The sequence below is a fragment of the Centroberyx affinis genome, unplaced genomic scaffold (assembly GCF_046629955.1).
Source record: "Centroberyx affinis isolate AG114_WGS23_722 - 3 ecotype Tasmania unplaced genomic scaffold, CSIRO-AGI_Caff_v1 ptg007942l_1, whole genome shotgun sequence".
In the NCBI taxonomy this organism is placed as follows: Eukaryota; Metazoa; Chordata; class Actinopteri; order Beryciformes; family Berycidae; genus Centroberyx; species Centroberyx affinis.
Window position 1 is genome coordinate 413,478 of NW_027283983.1, and position 21,709 is coordinate 435,186.

The 21,709-nt window shown below is 42.6% G+C and overlaps 1 protein-coding gene across 6 annotated transcripts; it reads right to left on the reverse strand.

The window, feature by feature from the left end:
• Nucleotides 1–637: 637 nt before the first annotated feature.
• LOC139639924 (atlastin-2-like) lies at nucleotides 638–19,546 on the reverse strand. Of its 6 annotated transcripts, none has more exons than XM_071514081.1 (15): nucleotides 19,409–19,546; nucleotides 13,541–13,725; nucleotides 12,412–12,624; nucleotides 10,710–10,718; nucleotides 9,678–9,803; nucleotides 9,421–9,525; nucleotides 9,251–9,301; nucleotides 9,098–9,154; nucleotides 8,548–8,640; nucleotides 8,016–8,154; nucleotides 7,546–7,673; nucleotides 7,286–7,342; nucleotides 7,074–7,145; nucleotides 6,241–6,672; nucleotides 638–3,078 (listed from the first exon to the last, which is right to left on the reverse strand). In XM_071514081.1, exons 1-15 carry the CDS (start codon nucleotides 19,479–19,481, stop codon nucleotides 2,959–2,961), a joined length of 1,860 nt encoding a protein of 619 aa, XP_071370182.1. In that variant the 5' UTR covers nucleotides 19,482–19,546; the 3' UTR covers nucleotides 638–2,958. The 6 variants fall into 6 exon arrangements, 4 of the variants coding, with proteins under 4 accessions (XP_071370182.1, XP_071370180.1, XP_071370181.1 ...); XR_011694890.1 differs by lacking the exon at nucleotides 10,710–10,718 and adding an exon at nucleotides 3,495–3,898 and having other exon boundaries at nucleotides 2,941–3,078; nucleotides 9,678–9,809; XR_011694889.1 differs by lacking the exon at nucleotides 10,710–10,718 and adding an exon at nucleotides 3,316–3,898 and having other exon boundaries at nucleotides 3,033–3,078; nucleotides 9,678–9,809.
• Nucleotides 19,547–21,709: the final 2,163 nt, after the last annotated feature.

The window sequence follows — 21,709 nt, forward strand, 5'->3', positions numbered from 1 at the left end:
TTGTGTTAGCGTCTTGTAAATTAAATACTGGTGGAGTTAACAATTCATCAATTTGCTGGGGACCCCCTAGAACCTAGAGGGTTTCAAGGGAAATGCCTTGATAAACTTTCCACAGAGCTTTCAGGTGCAGTTGCCCTGCCAAGTCACAAGGAGTAACACTCAAACTCAGCCCCTCTATGCTACTTTATTCACAGTCGAAATGTATTAACTGGCAGTGTTCCTAGGCTGATAACAGCTGATGTTTCCCCTGCGCTGCCTCTGCATGTGACTGAATGAAATTAACTGTCCGGAAGGACACGTGAGACTGCCTCTGTGTCGTTTAGAGAAAAATGCAACCTTCCCCCTTACTTGGCATCATCTCTGTGACCTTCACTAAACAAGGCCACTGCTGACATAGAAATTCTCCACTCTGCTCAGAGAAAGCACTTTTTTGCTGTTAACTTATGCACCGAAATGTGAAAGGATTCACCATTGTGAAATAGAAATCCCAAACTTGCCAAGTTTAAAATTTAATTGATCCCAAATGGACCAATCAGATGTAATAAATAGCTGCTTTTGGTTCAGACTAAGTGAGGTGATTGGGAGAGAAAGCCTATTCCTTGTCATAAGAAAGACAAAAAGGAGCCAAATTAATTGTATGGATGATTTATTCTTAAAGGTAAACATTTTATTCAAAAATAAATTACCAGAAATATTTTTAAAAGGCAGACAAAAAGACAATACCTCCAACCCGCTCGTCACATTCAAGAAAGCTTTTCCAAATGGAGTCCAAGTATCTGGGCCATGTGTTTCTTTAACTTTCAACCTCATGAAATTTAAGAACTAATGCAAATCCTAAGCAACAACTTAACATTCTTTAACAAACCACAGATTGAGTTTTAAGTTGATCAAAGGAAAAACAAAAACAGCCACTATCAAGATTCACTATAAAATGTATACAAAGTTTATTTAAATATTCGACATACATGCCCATTTTGTAATACACGTACATAGAAAAATGAGACTGTACAAGACTGGAGCTTGAGGCGAGAAAGTTGTGGATGGAATTGGTACAATAGAGCTAAATAGACAACTCATATTGCAGTTAGTGTAGTGTTGAGCTGAAAACAAATGGGCACGTTTCTTTAGTCTCTCTAAAAAGCCAGCACAAGTCAGGACAATTTAGGAGGGGGTTCCTACTGACCTGTGAAGCTTTAACATGTTTTATTAAATTGCTTTTGGGAAACCCAGCTGTGAGTGACAATGTTACTAGATGCTTTTTGTCCTCTTTCCTCACTTCCTCATACAGATGCATTAGGGGATAAGGAGTTCTGTGTATTGAGGCGCCGGTGAGGAGTGAGAACTTGGAAGGTGTTAACTCAAAGGCTACAGACCCTACAGCTCTGATTTAGACATAAATAATAGCTTCATCCCACACAAAGATTTCCTTTGTGGGAAAGAAATAGTCCATTGCTAGAATCATGTCTTGTCAGCAAAACGGGCTGTAGGACTAGGATTTGAGATTAATATCCCTAAAAGAACCTAGGAGGCCTACAGACTCAGACAGGATGCTCTCAGCTTTTAGTGAAAACCCCCACTGAGTTACAACACCTCTAAGCTGGGGTTCCCAAAAGCAAGTAGTAAGTGCTGAAGATGCTTTGGGAAACCCAGAGCTCGAGTGGCTTTAATGAAAGGCAGTTGAACAGAAAACGGTACCAAATGACAATCCTCCCTGGCTACCTGATGACAGAAGCCTGGGCTCTAAAAGGTCCTAGCTAGCTTAATGCTACAACACAGTAGCTCTTAACACCATGCAAAGGGCCAAACACCGGCAGGTCCACTACTAAACACTAAGGCCAGATAAAACACGTCAGTTCTCCTAAAACAAAAACAGAACAAAAAATCAGCTGAGAGGCTCAAGGCTTCCTACGGCCCTTCTCAGGTTTTACAATCACAAAATATTAAAAAGGGGGAGACAGAGGTCTTGTCTGAAACCAATCCAAAGCCCAGAGTTAGATTATACAAGTCCGCTCTGGTCTACACTCCTTCCACACTTGGTCTGAAAACACTGAATGAATGGGGGCAGATAGATGTCAATTCCTTGTAGTATGTCAGAAGAAGAAAATCTGGGTTCGCCATCTTGCCTTCACCCATCCATTCAGTTCAGATCTGGGAGAGGAGACCCATCCGCCCACCATGACAGGTCAGTCAGGCAGTCAAATGGGTTGCTGTCCATTTACTCTCAATTCAATAAATTCAGGAAAATAGATTCTCAACATGTTAAAAACTGAACAACATGACACAATCATCCCAAGATTAGCTTTTCTAAATCGATTAGTCACTTGTGCTTACATGAAACCTTATTGAATAGGAAAGTAAATTAAGCCCAGCTCCGAACTGTCTGGCCTGTAAGAGGTCATTTTTAGACAAGACAAAATCGTTTAAATGCACAGAAAGTGTTTGTTTGCATCCATATTAAAACAGCTGCCCACAGCTGCGTCAGTTATCCCTGAATTACTGCTTGAATCCTAAAGCGAGTGCAGTCAGCTTGTCACACTGAGTAGTGTACAGTTTTGATGTGAAGGTGTGAGCGCGTGTCTGCATACAGTACGTGTTACGATACGACAGCTGGGCTCTGCAGATGCATCTATCACAACATGGCACACTGGAGAAGACGGCGATCCTTCAGGTCCTATTTTGGTAAGAGGCAACGCTGGCTTCTCTGCTCCGTCCTCTGGAGAACTTGCAGTTTGTCCTCTGAGGCACTGGGGGGCGATGGAGAGCAGAGCAGACAGCGAGCCTACAGGTCCACTACAGCAATCAGAGAAAGGAGGGGAGGCGGCGCTACGATGGGCATTTGGGAAAGAAAGAGGGTCAACTTTGGTTTTGAACAGTTTCACAGTTCACTTAACACATGGAGCGAGTAGGTGAGAGGGTGACGGACATGAGGGAGGAGGAAGAAGATGGGGAGGAGGAGGGTCAGTTTGTCTTTAACTTGGCGTGCTGCGAGCCCTGTTCTGTCAAGCTGGCTTTGAGAGAGTTTACCACCGTCTGTCTGACGTTGTCTTCCATATAATGTTCACTTAGTGGCTTCAACACCTGCAGGAGAGGAGAGGAGGAGGAGGGGAGGTGATTGGAGGGGAGAGGTGGAGAGAGGAGAGGTGGAGTAGAGGAGAGGTGGTGAAAGGAGTGGGAGGGAATAAAAGGGATTTTGTGTGAGAACCAATCAAATTAATTGATCTAAACACATACTATAAAGGGACAAAGAAACTGAAAGAAAGTAGGTTAGGGAGGAAAAAGTGTAAGGTAAAAAAAAGGAACAAAAAGAGGATATACTTTCCGACATGCTGACTACAGAAGCTCATTCCAACCTTTTCAAACAAAACTGGAAACAAATATCACAACACAAAAACTGAAACAATCTCAACTAAAATGCCTTGCATCCCGGTAACCGAAAAGACCCAGGAAATCGCATCCATCCATGACACACCGATTAGAATAAGATGTTTAAAAACCGTTCAGTTAAGCTCCATGTCCTGGAGATCCTGAGATGGGCCTGGCCTGCCTGGGTTCATATGCATTCAGTGAAGTGCAGAGGGTGTCTGCCGATCTGCGCCCTCCACACAGAGGGACTTGTGGGTAAAAGTATTCAGAACAGCACCATTGGACTGAAAACAGATAATAAAGAAGCCAGCATACTGCAGAAGATTCAACATGAGAAATAAGTGTAACAGCTAGCCAGTGAACCAGTCAGTCAGCCAGCCAGCTAGCTAGCCAGCAGCTAGTTAGCCTTCTTGTAGTTGTTGTTGAGACGGGACAGCGCCCCGAGTCCGAGTGTTGCTCCTGGTGGGAATGAAGGGAGGAGAGAGGCAGGCCAGGCCAGGCGACTCCTGACAGGCTCCAATAGCTTGGAAAACACCTGAGAGGACAGCAGGGAGGAGTGGGAGAGTTAAACAGACCGACTGGGGGGAAAGACAACATAGTATAGGAGGAAAGAAAGATGGGGGGAAAAAAAGAACAGGAAGGATTTGGGAGAAATATGAGTAAGGAAAGAGGAGGGATGAAAGAAAAGGAGAGAATGGGAAAAGAGGCTGAGAGATAACCATACAAATGAAAAAGGATAGAGGGGAGAGATCGGTAGCTTGAGGAGAGAGAAGGATAGGAAATGCAAACAGGCAGGATGGACTGTACAGCAGGCAGGGAGGGAGGGGATCAGTGAAACGGGTGCCAACACCTCTCACCTTTCTGAGAGTCCTCTGTTAAGCGGGGGAGGGAAGGGGGGAGGAAGGGAGACAAAGTAGAGGGAAGAAGGGATAAGAGAGAAGCAGGGTGGAGGGAGAAGTCAGAGGAGACATATGGTGCGTTGGTAGTGAATCCTAAGCATTCGTAAGATTCAAAAGCAAAACAAAAAGAAGAGATATAGTCAGCTCTCTACATGTCACCAGCTGATTGAAGGGATGAAGAGGGATAAAGGCAAAAGAAGGTAGGTGCTGACTGGGTTGTGGTGGGAAAGGAACGCTGGAAGGTTGAGTGTTGATTAGGTGATGACAGGAACTGAAAGAATGGTTGTTTAGGCTTGGTGTGATGGATGATGGGATGTGAAGGCTGGGCAAAGAAGATAATCATCATAAGGACAACAAAATGTACTAGAGAGAGCGCTATAAAAAGAGAACATCTAAACATCTAGAGAGGCTGAAAAGGAACTTGGGTAAAATTAAACTAGTAGAGAAAACTAGAGTAGGGCTGCAACTAACGATTATTTTCATTGTCGATTAATCTGTCGATTATTTTCTTGAATAATCGATTAGTTGTTTGGTCTATAAAATGTCAGAAAATGGTGAAAAATGTCGATCAGTGTTTCCCAAAGCCCAAGATGACGTCCTCAAATGTCTTGTTTTGTCCACAACCCAAAGATATTCAGTTTACTGTCATAGAGGCGTAAAGAAACCAGAAAATATTCACATTTAAGAAGCTAGAATCAGAGAATTTTGACTTATTTTTCTTAAAAAAACATTACTCAAACCGATTAATCAATTATCTACGGAAGCCGAGAACGGCCATGCTTACAATTATTTTTTTAATGCCGTTATCTCGAGATCACGAGTTAATTATCTCGTTATCTCGAGAAAACGAGTTTTGTTATCTCGAGATAATCAACCCGTTATCACGACAAAACAAAATGTCGTTTCCTCCTATTACTTATAATGTTTATCAGAGATCAGGAGTGCCATGCCAGCATGCATAGGGCGTCTTGACAACTGTAGCAACTGATTTTTAAGCTGGAAATGTAACTGTAGCAAACAAAACTACACATTTATGCTTCCTGTTCAGTTATGAATCCTCCCCGACAGTCATGACAGTGATCTTGAAGGCTGAAATCAGGTGTGATCAAATGAACCAGACACTCTTTCGAGTTCTCCATATTATCCCGTGATCTCGAGAAAACAAAAGTCGTTTTCTCATGATAAATTATCTCGTTATCTCAAGAAAACGACTTTTGTTTTCTCGAGGTAACGAGATAATTAACTCGTTATCTCGAGAAAACAAGCTTTGTTATCTCGAGATAACGAGATAATTAATTTGTGATCTCGACATAATGGCATTAAAAAAAATAATTGCAAGCACGGCCGTTCTCGGCTTCCGTAATTATCAAAATAGTTGGTGATTAATTTAATAGTTGACAACTAATCGATTAATCGTTGCAACTCTAGAGTAGAGAAACCAATGACAGGACAACAGTCGACAACACACACAAACAAACTATATTCTTGTATCCTTTTGGGGAACAAAACTGCAATTTCAAAAATGTCAGTCACTAGCCATTCACTTTAACCCTTACCTTAACCTTTGACCTCACCCTAAGCCCAACCATTCTCCAACTTTCAAAAGCATAACGCTGTTGTCGTGTTTTCACTTCAATTGAAGGATTACATACATTCCTCTATGGGTTGAGAGAATTCTCTGACCTCTTGGGCTTATGAAACCCTTTAAAAACCCATTGGATAAAAATCAACAACACATTGTCATTAAGCTAAAAACAAGGCTGTTCCTCTTAGTTCCTAAAGAGTTGACAATTTGGAGATACAAGGTTTTCATTCGATAGTGGCGATAACTAACTCAAATCTCAATTCCTAAATATCCAACATTATCTTAACTCCTACAATAACCCCAACCATTAAAGATAACCCCTTTTTCTCTCCCTCTTTCTCACACACACACACACACACCCACACCCCTCCCCTTCTCATGCCGATTACCCACCTGTTCCCAGAGGGTTTCAGCCACCAGGTCTATCAGCGTTCCCACTTCGCGGAACTCTCCAGAATACTTCACATACGCCCAGGCGCAGAGCGAGAGCAGGGCCAGGCCCATCACCGCGTTAGCCAGCGCTGCGAAGGCGCTCAGCCCCAAGAAGCCCGTCACCCCGGACACCACGTAGGTGACAAACATGACGGCGAAGAGCGTGGCGGGCGTGCGCGCCGCATAGAAGATGTTTTTGCCGTCGTTGTGCTTGGAGAAGTTGGCGTAGGCCTCGTTCAGCTGGGCCTCTAGCTGGTTCTGGTAGCGCTGGCAGAACTCCTCGCCGCCCATCTTCTTCACCGAGCGGAAGTGGCGCACCGAGCAATCGCGGAACTCCTCATGGCAGCGCTCCAGGTCGGCCGGGGCGATGTATGGCTTGTCCCCTCCGCAGATCTGAGAGGGAAACGGGGATCAGGATTAGATGTGTGTTAGATGAAGACAAAGGGTTAAAGAAGGGGATTCTTAACTTTTTAAATACCAAGGACATTTACATTAGGCCCTGTTCTGAGAAGACTTTGTTAGTTATCATCTAGAGCTGAACTACATGTCTGTCTGTAGGCCTACTGTTGTTGGAAAGACAGTGGAGACAGTGAACCAGATCATCAAGCAAAGGCATCCTTAAACATTCTGTCACTCTGCTGCCTGCTAACTTCTAATAAATGACATAATACTGAAATGAAACCATCCCACATTTTGCTTGGCACCCTCTGGTATCTCCTTAAGGTCCCTGGACTTTGCGTACCACTGGGCTAGCTTACTGATTGTGTGTTGGAAAAGCAAAAGCATGTCCTTACCAACTCCATGTTCTTGCTGTACATGTCTTTGGCTCCTGCCACAGCAGTCAGATTGTTGGCTTCTGCTGTCGCCTGGCAAACAGGAAGGGACCATGAGATACAAGATAACTGTTTATGTTTATGACCAGCAGAGCAATTGGAGATGAAAATCAAACCCTAAAAAGTAACTATGATCAAGACTTATTAAAATCCTTTCCAAGACAGCAACTAACCTGCAGCATGGACTTCGGGTGAGGCAGCTCCTCCCCTTGGTAAATCTTTATGTAGGCCTGTGGGACAGTAGAATAATACAGATTAGAACCCTATTGGAAACCAACATCATTGGTTATATATTCTATCTATAATCATGACTACGGTTTTCAAATTTTTTCACAGGGTATCAACGATTCATTTTTATCTTCCTGGGACCTGACTTTTGAGTCCCAACCCAAACATTGAAAACCAGTGGACTTTTGGTAAAATGCTGTGGGACCTTGAAGTATTCCAGGAGATCTCTGCAGGTGACTTTGTTGCCTCCAATCTCCTTCTCCACCAGTCTCTCCGGAGCCAGGAGGAGAGGCACCAGCTCTGCCAGCTCTCGCTTGAACTCATTGTCGATGTCTGCAACAAACACACACCAATAATCAGTTTTACTTTATAATCATTTTACTTTTGTGCTGCACAGCTAGAAAATTGTCCCCGCAGCTAGAAAAAAATGTGAATAAGCAAGTTATTATCTGCCTTAATTGCTCAAACCCTCCATCCAATCCAAATAAGAATCATTCTTAAACTGCAACACCAACTAGTATTGATCCTGAAATTGGTCCAGGAGCAAGCTTAGAAGCAAAAACCCCACATCTACAAAATTTTACAAGAAACATTGCCAATAACAAACTCAATATGTAGTTGTTTATTTTTTTTCAAAATATGTGTGTCTGTGTGTGTGTTTGTCTGCGTTCTCACCTTTGAGCCTGCCGTCAAAGTAGGGGTTGGTGGCCACCTTGAGCCCGGGGTGAGGCAGGAGGAAGCAGCCGATGTTGGAGAAGCAGGAGTGGATGTGCTTCCTCACATTCTGCAGCTCCTCATGTTGGTTCTGTTTCACCTGGTATCAGAACGCAATAATATTACAGTTAAAAAGCATGTGTGTCTAGCTCCTCATGTAAATCCTGTTTCAGCGAAAAAGATATTATCATGACTGATGTGTGAATACGTGTATGGACACGTGTGTCATGTGCCTGAGCAAATTTGACCACACCTGAAAAGACAGAATGATTTTTCTGTGTGTGTGCCTTTTTCTGCTTTTCTGCACCCAGGTGTGGTGTGTTTGTAGCAAATAATTCTGCAGGTCACACACATTGTTCCTGTCAATGCGCAGAAATACATTTAGTCGGACATTAAAGTTAAAAAACATTTCCACTGGGAGAAACATTTCCATCAGACTGCACCGCCACAAAACAAATGTGCATTTTCCACTTTATTTCAAAATGTCCCTTACCTGCAGTCTTCTCTCTAGGAAGGTGTTGCCTCCTTCCAGGCCGTAGTTGTGTTCGTAAGGATAACTCCAGTCCCGAATCAGGAACATCAGGGACTAGAAAACGCAACCAGCAGCAGAGAGACATGAGACAAATATTTGATTAGGGCGGTATAATTATAGCTAACATAATAATCCTGATTTGCCAGATAGCGATCACGATTATTAACGACAAACAGTAATCTCTATGATCTGAGGAACAATATTAATTCATTTTTACTCTTTGCCTCTAATTATCAACATCTTGGTTTCAACTACAGTGGAAATTCTAATGAAAATGGTGTTTTTCAATTTTACTTGTATGCCAATATTCTCCAGGTATTAATTATACAAATTAAAAAATGTGACATCCGATTTTACACAATTAACTGTACAGCCCTATATCAAATAATTTGGATTTTTAAGATACATTCATGCCAATGGAAGGACACCATGAGTATGTCCTACAGACAGGTGCCCATATATGCATGCATGTTAACGGACACCCCCCCCCGACAGTCACTAGAAGCAGTACCTGGAAAGGTTTCAGGTAGATCTCTTCCATAGCCAGCCGACCATATTCTGTGAAGAGCTACACACAGGAGACAAAATCAGAAAACGCAAACAGAGATATTGGAAACACATTTTGGCGGTAGAGTCTCCCCAGATGAGAGGAAGTGATGCTGACCTGCAGATGCTGGAGGTCATCCTCCTGTATGTTCTGGGAGAGATTGTACACCTGAAAAACAAAAAAAATACACAACATGAGACACAAAGAAATATTGACATTTTACATATTGTTTTAATAAAAAGCAGAGGCAGAATTTCCACCCAGAAAGCACATGCTTTTAGCCGCACCTGTACAGAGCTGGTCATTGTGCTGAGGGCGAACACAGTGGCACAGTCCTTTATGGTGGATTGGCTGTCAAACGCCCCCTGGGTGTCAACTAGCAATACTGCAACCTGGTGGGCAAAGATTCAATTAACACAAAACGCAACTGGTCAGTTGTATGTGTGTGTGTGTGTGTGTGTGTTGAGTGTTTGCTTGATATTTGTAAATGTTTGCATATGACCATGATTATTACACAACTGATTAGTCCACTGGTGGCACCTACCTTGGTGCCATCGGGCTTGTCGACCACGAAGACTTCGTTCCAGACCTGGATGCCTGTGGTCTCCCTCTCACAGCCTCCTCTCCAGGTGAACCCTGTGAGCGGCTCATCGTCTCCTCCCATCCATGTCTCACCCTGTTACAGCGGGAAGGAGAGAGGGGGGGAGGGGGGAGATGGGGCAAGGTGAGAGGATAGGGAGGAGGATGAAAATTAAAGGGAAGAGAGGAAGAAAAGATTGGTAGGGACAGAAAGGGGGAGAGATAGGGGTGGGGTGAGAGGGAGAGGTAGAGTGTAAAGGGCAGAAGGGGAGGAGATTATGCCGAGGAGGTGGAGAAAAGGTGGGGTGAGAGTAAGAGGGAGGGACAGAGTGAAATCAGGGAATGGGTCAAGTGAGTGATTAAAGAGCACAGCTGGAATAAAGTTATGGCTTGAGCATTTGACCCATTTTTACATTTCACCAATAGCTTTGTCGGGGATTTGTGGCGAAACAATTTATTTGTTTTTAGTAATATTTTAATTTGGAATGCATTTCCCAATCTAGTCCACAGTAGGGCACTGTAGCATAACACTCAGCACCAGCTATCCTATCATCACAATGCGTAACTGTTTCATTATACATTAACAGGTGTAGACAGATCATCCAGGACATTGAAATGTGGCTGCCAAAGTAACAAGACCACTAAGTGGTAACTGCAATTTGTCACCGAAAGGCAGGCATAACACTGAGTATTAGGCACAAAAAACATTAACAGATCTAACATAAACAGATTTAATATCTATCCTTCATTAATGCTGTCTTTTAACCAATCATTTTATGCCTCTCCCACGCTCCTAAGCAATCTGTTCACTTCAGTTGAGGACACAAAAGAGTGCAGGTGAAAACAAGACACTGTCACACTGGCAGTATTTTCCACTGATGAGCGAGATCATCCACTGACCGCAGTTTGGAAATGTTTAAACAAGCCTCAAAAGCAAATCATTGATTTGCAAGGCAAATAATGCATGAGAACTGATTCCTGGAGACTGAAACAGGGCAGTGCATCTCTGCTGCACAACCAACCTTCATTTTTGACTTGAAGTTATGATAGATCAAGATAACACTGTCACATTTTGACATGAGGTTGGGGATGGGGTGACAAAAATTTTGATCTTGTCTAATAACCAATATTCATAGCCCACTAAACACCAAGAAAAAAAAAGAGACATACTTGTGAAAGCTGTACAACCCTTCTATTAAAATGTAACATTAACTGTTGCATAAAATACAGGCTAAAGAAAGAGGCACGGGAAAACAATAGCATCAGTGTTAGTGTTTGGGAGAAATGTGGACACATGCACAGGTCTTGTCTGACTTGAATGAATGCCCATGTTCATGCTCGCAAACAGCTGTGAGACACGGGTCATAAACACTCCTCAGGCTTATCTGCTCAGTGTTTTTGTGTGTGTGTGTATGAGAGAGAAGGACAGTGAGTGTATGACCGTAAGGTGATACTGGCTGCTTCTGTGTGTCCAGCTGCTGCTAGAAGGTCTGAAGATACTTTTACTTGTGTGGGTGAGCTACAAGTCACACAGCTGCTGGATGGATGTGCACAAGGACGGATGTGTGTGTGTGTGTGTGTGTTTCAAAACTGTGTGGGTATGTAATGCACCGTTTTCACTGAGGCTAACCATAATTAACGATTTAATTTCAAAGACTGACAACAACACAGGCAAATTAGATGTATTAGACCAAAACGACTAGTCCTGCATTTGCAAAGTCCTACCATTCATTACGATCTAAAACAAATCAAAATCAACACTGTTTCAAGATCAGCACTCCTATTCTGAAACACTTGATAAATAATAGCCCTGGTCTCCAAAGGCAGCAACTAAGCCCAGTCCTGTCTTATGTATCTAGCTGTACCTTTCTGTACTAATTTTTGTTAGCGTTTAGTCACCTGTTGGTGCAAGTATACCAGTATGAGATCTAACAGGACGCACTTGCCTTTGCATGTTGAGTAAAAGTACAGTCATCTCACCTACTGTAATTATTCATCTAGCCTTCTTGTTGGGTTTACACAATCTCAACTGGTTGTGCATGTTACACAATATTAAGCCCCACGTGAAGGATGTACTGTTGTATGTTTACTTAGTACTAGTAAACATAACACACCAAGTGCACTGATACCATTTTTTTCAGACCAAGTACAAGTAAGAGTCATTTATTTTGAGTACTCACCGATACCAAGCACCAATACGAGAACTATTCATACCAACCATGCAACCTCTTCAACAAGACAAAATCCAATAACAGGATCACTGCACAAGCCACCTTTTTAAAACCAATTTGATGGATTTATTACCCACTGACATGTTGGTATTTTAAAACAGTTGAAACGTTAACGCCTCAGGCTCCAGCCGGCGGAGGAGCATGCGCAACCAACAGTGTCAGATCTATAGGCACTGACTCACTTCACCGGTGCCGAGTACTTACATTTTAGCCTGGTATCAGACACAATACCGATACCTATACCAATACCAGTATCAGTGCACTCCTAGTTTTCAGCCTTGACTGGATACTGTTTTGTCTTGATTCTTCTGGATGTGAACTGAATTTTGAGTCACCCAACCATTTTACTGGTTGTGTATGTAAAGCAAAATAAATCCTCACAGGAAGATGAGCCCACGTGTGTGTTTAGACCTAGTATGTAAATCACACCTCGGTTGGCTGCCGCTCTGCTGTGACTAACCATCTCACCTGGCTGTGCATGTAGCGGAGCATGAAGTCCAACAGGAAGGACTTGCCCTTGCGGAAGGCCCCAGCCACAGACACCACCACCACATTCAGGTCCTTGACATGATCCTGTAGCAGGATCTCCTCCAGCGCTGCTGCGTCCAGCTCAAAGCTGTGTTCATCCTCGTGGGCCAGGACAATTTGGACGGGCTTGGCCTTGTCTTCTTTGACCGCCGCCTGAAGACAAGAGTTTTTAATCAATCAGGGCTTTCCCTGGCTTTGAGAGAGGCTGGTGATAACACTGCTAATGAGGCGGGTTTCATGCAGGAGACAGGGAATTGAAGAATGAAAGATTAAGATTACACAACAAATTTAAGGGGGAAAATAAGGCAAGTGAACCACATTTGGGAGCCTGAGGCTTACACAAGGAAAATATACAAAATCACTGAATATTTGAAATTTTCCCTGAGAATATAAATGCCCTGTCAATACACAGGACAGAGAACGGGCAGGGGAAGGTTAAGAGGGCCAGAGACGTTTTAAGAGTTTTAATCTGAAAAAAAGGTATAAATGCCTGCTCTTTTCTCTGCCCCCACAAGTGTACTTTATTAGGTGCTCAGGAGGAGCATCTCTAGAAGAGCCTGCCTCTGTGTGTGTGTGTTCTTTCGTTTGTTCGTGTGTAACACTTTTTGCCATGCACAGCGCTTAGGGGAATTACAGTACAAACATTTAACTGCTAGTACATCTATTTAATCTAGACTGAGCCCTAGCTTTTCCCCTTAATGATCGCTAAATGACTAGAAGGGATTTTTTCAGAAAATGGCAGTATGTAAAATGATCCCTAAATGACTAGAAGGGATTTTTTTCAGAAAAGGGCAGTATATAAAATCAAAATCCATAAATAAATCAATAAAAACTAATAGTAAAAAAAACCTGTCCTCCTTACGTATTCTTCAATATGGTCTTGGTCCTAAGCCAACCTTGAGGCCTGAACTTCCTTTAGATCAAAGTAAGTATGCAGTGTACAGAGAGTGGTGAAAGCAGAGAGGGAATCCGTGACTCTCAGTTTCGGACACATCAGATCTCAGTTACATACAGGATACATGCCTGTGAATAGACGAGAACACAGCAAGAAACACGAATAACACGTTACCTCTTCCTCCTGGAGCTCTTCATCTGGTGAGGGGGTGAGGCTGGCATCTGTGCCCGAATTCGAGGACTGGGTCCTGGGAAGGGGTGTCTGGCTGGCCACCTCTTCGTCCTCCAGGTCTTCGGGCCTGGCTAAGGGAGGCCTCTGCTTATGCCGGAAAATGGGGACATCTTCCACCCCACTCAAGCCTTTAGATGAGAGAGAGTATAGAAAGTGAGAGAGATAAGATTACAATGGTTAGGTAAGAATATACTGCATGGTATAGTGCTGACAATGGACATAAAGAGCGAAGGAAGGAGAAAGACAGAGGGAGAGCCGGTTCAAAAGCAAAGAGCTATGTGGAAAGACAAAACCACTGTCACTTTTCTAAAGGTTTGTTTTCCTTATAGTGAATGTGTTTACTTGAGTTTACTTGAGTAAATGTTCCACTGTACCGAAAATGAGCTACCGTGCAGCAATGTGAATGTAGGATGCCCTATATGGGTCAAATTGTAGATGGGAATGATTCCAACATTCTGTGCTAGGCTACATGTTGTTGCCCACTCCGAACTACCCAACTAGGTCAGGCTCGGAAATAGCCCTGCACTGAAATCACAAAGGGTTAGAGAAAAGGACAGGAGGAAAGGATGTTAAGAGGATAGCGTTTCACATCTTTCTTCTCAGCCGTGTTGACATTTCTGCGAAAGTCTTCCCCTTGAGTCTAAAGAGCGTGTTCCCTCTCTAAAGCTGCATGATCAACACTTAAGAAGTATCATGGTGCCAAATTTGTGGTACAAATGAAAGTAGTCTAAAATCAAAAGGCGCTGTACCAAAAATTATAGTCCATACAGGTCAGTAGCTTATGTTGGTAGCAATATATGAAGCAAAAATATCCAAATTTTCAAGAATGAAAAACAAACCTGTAAAATAACTTTTTAGTGTTGTGGAATGTGCCATTTGCCAGTTGTTTCTATATCCAGAACTGCTCCAACTATCCATGAAGTAGTTTTCAGTCCTCTATGGTGTTTTATCGACATTGAGCTACGTGGAAAAAGGCTGCTTTGTCTAGAATGGTATCATGGGTTAAAACTCATGTGTATCGTGACAACCCTAGTTCATTCCTTTCCAGTCAGGGGGGAATCATTTTCACACCTCTTTTCCAGGTATGGGAACCACTGATGCAGGGATAAAGATGCCACTCCCTAATGTACTATACTCATAATAAAAACAACAATCCCTCAGCCATATACTTGACACAGAGTCCACTGAACAGGTAGGACAACAAGTATTAAGCATTGCTCATCCAGTTGACTCTTGAAGTGATTAGCCACTCAACCTTATAAGGTTGTGGTGCCACAGTGGGTGTCACCAACCAAGATCAAACCACACTTTCACCAAATGAACAGCACCCATCCCTTCCCATTAAGCTGCCATATGACAAAGAGAGACAATGTACATGTCTGCCATTTTCAAGGTGGGGCTGCCTCTTCATCTCATGTTGTGTGGCTCTAATTCACTAGAGAATAAAACTGGAAGGTGAACAGAAAGCCCAAAAGTTTAGCCATTACCCATCTGAAGAAAGAGGAAGAGGTTGGGGCCAAAAGTGCACCTGACTATAATTATTTTTTCATCAGTTTTTCTTAAGCTGTGGGTTGGAAGCAAAAAGAGTAGCCAGTCCTGTTATCAAGATTTTAATGAGCCCCTGTTGTGCATGGTCAATTCTTTGGTCCACAGACGGACCTTTGTGAAGATATCCAACAGTAAGAAAGCCAAAACAGGGTCCGCTAAATTTTGCTGTAATGTCTTCCTGTGTGCCAGTTCCAACAGCTTTTGAGGAAATAAATCCTGAACACATATCAGGAGGGAATACAACAAACACCAACTGTCATGAACATGCTTCCAGCAATAGCTCAGCATGGGACACAGCTAGGTTGGATGGGGCTACAAAATGATTATTTACCCTCCAGTAGCCACACAAATGCTGTTCATCACTTGAAAATGAAGCTAGGCAATGTAGGTTATGTGTCTTTTTTTGTTTAAACACAGCAATATCCTGGCTGTGTATCTACTAGTTTAGACATCTGAACCCACCGTCTCCAACTCTGTGTGTGTTTAAATGAGAGAGGGGGCTAACAGAAGGTGAAAGGGAACACAGAAGCCGTCAAAACAAACTCCCACAGAGCTGTGCCTTAACCATTGGATGCTGATGCCCCTGAAATGGTGAAGATATACCTTCATCTCTCAGTCTATGGCAGGACAAATTCTCATTATGGAGCTAGGAAGACAGACATAGCCTATAAACTTGTTTATTACAAACTAATCCTCCATGCATGGCCCCAGGTAGCGCTAGGCTATATATTAGTTCTACTTGCCTGCTCAGCACACAAATTAGGTTTCTCACACTGAGTTGGCAAACAAGACAGGAAGAGATCAAAGCTCTTCCAAATGCTTACCAGAGGTTTCTCCAAGACTGTATTTCAAGATGGCGTGGGAGCTCCTTTGATGATATAAGAAACTCTTGTTTGAATGGACAACAATAAATGGAATAGTGCAATAAACTGGCAGTGCTGCAAATTGCCAAGGTGGAGCAGCAACGCTGTGCTAGTTTTTGGGGAGACCACTGCATGCATGGGCCAGTTACACTAGTCTGCTCTGCACACAAATTAGTCCTGCACATCTCCTCAGTCTGTGGCAGTGCAGGTTCCCATCATGTCCAGAGCAGCTCTCAGCATGATGAAGTGGCACTGCAGCCACAGTGGGGATCCACACAAAGAAACTATTCTGCTGGGACAGCAAGGACTCCGTATTGCAGCAGTGTGTGTGGGTGTGCGTGTGTGAGATACAATAAGCATGCAAGGAGGCTAGTATGCTAGATGCTGCTTGATTATAAAGAGGCAAATGCACTATCCCAGTCCTCAGCTTGCAGAAAATGGGGACAGAACTAGAATTAGCTAAGTTATTTCTTATCTTATGGAAGCACCGAGCAGATGTTAACTGGCCTACATGTTGTCCCCCCTGATGCACGCATGTGCACCCCAACACACACACACACACTCTACAACGGGATCACCAGGGGATGAGTTTATAGAGCACATCACACACACTGCACTCCTATCTGTACAGTGTACCGAGTCTTGCATCCCTCCAGTTATGACTATCTTTAACTATGCATGGCAAGAATAGAGAGTGTCTAAGCTAGCTAACCTACATCTCAGCACTGCTTCCACTCCCAAAACAGCTCTCCCCTCCCCAGACTCATGCACTATATCTGAGGAAGACCTTGATAAGGTCCTGGTCCTTAACCAGCTGTCTAAATATGGGAGGTTGCATAGTTTTAAGGGGCATTTTTCCTGGCTTTTCAAAAGGCTTAGTTGGCAACATCACAGGGTTGGGTTTGTGTGGGAATGGAGCACACAGTAACCTTTAGGAGTAATGATGAGGTTACTCGAATCCATTTAGAAGTTTTATGCAAGGAATAGGCTAGATACAACATGAACTTCATTACAAATATTCTGCAAGTAAGGTATGTTATATTTTTCATCTTGTGGGTTGTGATATTTCACATTTTCAATTGTGTCAAATAAAACAATGGCGGCCTTAGACAGGGTTCTCACACTAACGTGACCATCAAAGGATTTTTCAATGACTGCCAAGGTTGTTTAGTGTTTAGTGAAAATCAAGGACTGGAAAGTGGCATGTTTTAAGATATGACTTTGGTCAACATTAGACATAATACAGGCCTAATTGTTTTTTCTCATGATCTTGTCAAGTCAAAAAAAATCATGGTGAAATCATTTTAATCCTTCTGCTATATCAACACAAATCTCCATCATGGTTTTTCCTGAGGATGCCAAGAGTTGGGTGCTATACTTTAATCAATATTCAAGCACTTTCAAGGCCATCCATTTATTTTCAAGGCTTTTCAAGGCCCGTGGGAACCCTGCTTAGATTTTACTAAGCAGGGAAAACCCTGACAATTCATGAAAAATCCTCTCTCTCATCAAAACTCCCCTCCACTGTTGCAATGCCGATGATCAGTGCCAAGGAGGGTTTCAACACCCTCTCCCAGCCTCCTGGCATGCAGGCTATGCATTTTAAATGACTGGGAAAAAAATCATTTGGATGTCTAATTAAGAGCAAATGGTAGGGATATGTGACTAGGCTACTTCTTCTACCCATGCTATGTCAGACAAGACTGCAGAGACACAGTTTCTGAAAGAGAATGAGGAATCCGCTGTAGCCTATTGAGATGCAGGCACACTGACTTGCATGCACACCAACACCAACGGACAACTTGACTTGGCCTCTCTGGACCCAAGTCAAGCAGGGCAAACGTTCAGTTGCAGCAAGCAGAGAAATCCAAGTCTGCGTTCCAAGGACAAAGTGCAGATTAAGGACAGCCGTACTGAGTGTATCTTACTGTAGCTATTGCCACAGAGGCAGCTGGTCTGTATGAAAGCAGACATAAGTTAAGGGTTATCATGATAAGGGAATCTTGATTAGATCTGTGATGAGGCCCGTGACTTCTAGGCACCTGATAGAGAGTATTTACAATTTCCTTACCACTGCTAAGAGTTACAAAATAGCCCAGCAGTTTTCAAAGTAACAGGCTACATAATATTTAATTTGCTCTTTTAGCATAATAAAAATATTCTATTGAGATATAGAATATCTCAGCCTTCATTTTCCCCACTTGCCACCCCAGGTAGCACAACATACTGCATCCTTGGATAAAATTTTGTCAGGAGGGGTCCCTGAACCAAAATGCATCTATTTGGTGGTCTCTAATATGAAAACCTTAGCCCTGTTATTAAAAAAACCCCACAATCTTGAGACCCTTGGCTAAGGCCATATTGCTTGCTGTTACTCTGAAAAGCTACCTAACACAATTCAGCCATAACCATTAACCATATTCGTTAATCTATCTATGAAACGTCCAACATTAACGTTATAGCCAAAACAAAACACTAAAATTGCACAGTGAGTGAGCTGGGAGCACAGGTTGGACCAAATAATGACATCTGGCAATGTGCTATCTGTCTAAATTTATTTTATTGTAAGACTGCAATGTAGCTCAGCCAACGTGCACCTGACTGCAAGAAAAATAAGCATCAGGTGGCCATGTGGTCTTTGCAGCATCAGTCAAGGAGACACAAATGTGTGCCTTCATGAGCTATGGCTTGGGTTTACTTGTGTACAAAACAAACAACAGTCCACGTCTTTCCATTTTGTCTTGCCATGACATGGCGTTAACTCACTTGTCTCATTTTCTGCCAATGAAATACACAAAGGTTCATATTGACTCCTTTAGTTGTATCCGGAGAACAAAATTAGCCTCGAAATTAGCTTCAAGTGGTTAAGTCTCCTGGCAAATGGAACGGACTAATAATAGTGTATTTAAAAATAACCGAGTCATTAGTGGGTTGAGAGGGTTTAGCTACGTGTTGAGTTAAGACTAATGAGAGGCTCATAATTTCAATAAAACCCGTTACAGGAAACTGGTTGAGCTGACTGCTCCAAAGTTCAGAAGCGAGGCGCTTGAATCCCATACGGCTCGTTGTGCTACGTTACCCCGCAAGGTAGGGCAGACGGGACACAACGGGCGGTCCGGTGTTACTCTGCGGGCCAGGTGAAAGTGACGGCCGGGCTGGGACTGATTAGCTGGTTAGCTTTTGACCGCTAACGAGCGTAGCCATAAAATACAGCCTTCACTCAACCAACAGCCGTGCCGCAGGGTCCCCAACTAAAAACATTGGTTCCTGGCTAACGGAAAAGCGACTTTGTCACTGACAAAAGAAAGGTGACAACAAAACACCGTAAATTCGTTTTTACCGCTGCCCCGAACTCATATTCGTCCCACTGTAATACATTTGTCACAAACAACAGAGTTACCTTCGTCAGCGACGCGGCTTTTGCAGTTTGGTTCGAAGTGATTTCTGTTCCTCAACCCGCTCACCTCCGCCATCTTGGTCTACTAAAATCGAACGTGGCTGACGTCAAAGAACCTTTTTTTCTCCTCTTGCCTTCCCGACAAGTTCACGCTGCCCGAGCGAGTCGAGCCTGCTGCTGGGTCAAGTACACCGGAATGCAAAATATTTTTTTTTTATACTGTAGAATCAAATCATATATACGCTTTTCCCTTGGCAAAAACAACTAGAGCATGTAGACTTTTGAGCATATGGATAATTTTACAACTCTTACATCTGTTTGGGAACTTAGTTTGTATCCTCGGCAGCGGGCTCACAGTCTTTAACATGCGTGATAAGCAGGTGATAAACCTACCTATCCTCAGTAAACCTACCCCTTTATTGCGGAGTTTATCCACCTTTTTTTAATAGAGATAAATATTAATGGCGTAAATTTAAGGTATTTATCATAGTATAGTTAAACTGCTTTAAGATACAACCTAATTATAATGATAATGCTTTTCTGAAAATATAATTGATTTTTTAGACTGGTGGTTAGGGTGCCTTTAGATCAGTGATTCTCAACCTTTTTCATATCAAGGACCCCTAATATTGTCCACATCAGGGCAACGGACCCCATTTGATAAGATTTTGTCTCTTGGACCCACATCTGAGAATATTCTTATTGTTATGATACTGATATGATTTTCTCCAGAGTGTCTGTTGTAGGTAGAGAGATAACAGAGAAACTATGATCAAAACAGTGAATCTTCTACATTCTCTAACTGTGTTAACTTCTTGTAAATTAAATAATGCTGAAGTTTAACACTTCATCAATTTGCTGGGGACCCCCTGGAACCCCCTCAAGGACCCCTGGTGGTCCCCGGACCCCAAGTTAAGAACCACTGCTTTAGATCATCACCTGGAGGTCATAGTTTACCCACCTTGCTATTTACCACTATATCACTGGGGAAGAGGATGACTGACAGTCTTATAATATGGTGTCACATACATTTGTAGCCTACACAGAAAGCTGCGACTTTCATTGTGTGACTTCAGCATCACCATCTTTCCCTGTCATTATTATTACTACCACTGTTTCTATCATTATCACATGTTATTCATTATATTTATCTTCAAAGTCATCATCACCCCATCCACTAAAATCATCATCATCATCATCATCATCATCATCATTATCGTCGTCATCTGTATCGTCTCAGACAGCATAAGCTATCCTCCCAAGAATGTGAGATGAGAATGTCGGAGGAAATTGGATTCATTTCCTCAATATGTCTGGACTGTCTGTACACTCACTTTGCTGTATTTTGTCTATTGTGGGTATTGGAGTTCTGTTCAATTCTATTCTATTCTATAGATGTATTTTCTATTCATCCACCTAGAAAGGAATTTAGCTGACATAAGCAACATAAGCATTCATTTAAAATCTATCATTAAGATTTGCATAGTTGCTTTTTCTAGTCTCTTAAATGGGGGGATCACAATGAAAAGTCAGAATTAGGTCTTCTATGATTAACCATATTAATCAGCTGTGTGTATGAACCTCTTTAAAAACTACAGAAATACTTAATAATAAAACTAATAATAAAAAAGCTTTATTGGCTTCTTCTAAGTAGCTGTGACTTTCTGAGATACCTGAAGTTTTTGTTTTGATGAGAGCAACTTCTGCTTTAATGAGGAACGGCCCACTCTGCTGTAAAGCTAGCACGTGTCTCCTATCTGTGGCCAGATATCTGTAACACAGAGATATGTTGTTCTTCACCTACTAACTTTATGGTTTTTTATCTGCTCTCATTGGACCTGACAGCATGATGATGCCTGCTAAACAAAAAGTCATAAACCTCTTCACCTCTGAGGGTCAGCTCACTTCTGCTGTTTACCCAGCTGCTCTCATCCAGCATCCAGTACCGCTGTTGTGGAAAGACTATCTGCCGACAGAAATACACAAATAGGAGGGCAGTTTTTCTTGAAGCCTTGTAATCCTGTGTTATATTACCCTTGGCTGGGGAGAAGTGGGCTTAAAACCGTGGTGCAATATACATCAATAGACTACTTAGAGCTAAATATTTCCTGGTGTTGTTCCTCTGCTTTAGTGTAAAGATATGCTTGTGTAATCTTATTTCCAGTTAAATGATGAGAGGCAAATGCAACAGAGCGAGACCAAGCAGAAAGTGAACCACCTCTCTTGGTATCACTTTTAGGCCAAGAGGTTTTAAACATTTTTATACTCTGGAGGTTTAGAGCTCTGCCCTGCTTACAGGCTTAA

Bases quoted from the DNA above. Each gene is read 5' to 3' on its own strand.
- LOC139639924 (XM_071514080.1), bottom strand. From the start codon at position 19,481: ATGGCGGAGGTGAGCGGGTTGAGGAACAGAAATCACTTCGAACCAAAC. The intron at 7,674-8,015 runs GTGAGAACGCAG...TGTTTGTTGCAG, and splicing joins CTTTGACGGCAGGCTCAAAG to ACATCGACAATGAGTTCAAG. The intron at 6,673-7,073 runs GTAAGGACATGC...TTTCCCTCTCAG, and splicing joins ACAGCAAGAACATGGAGTTG to ATCTGCGGAGGGGACAAGCC.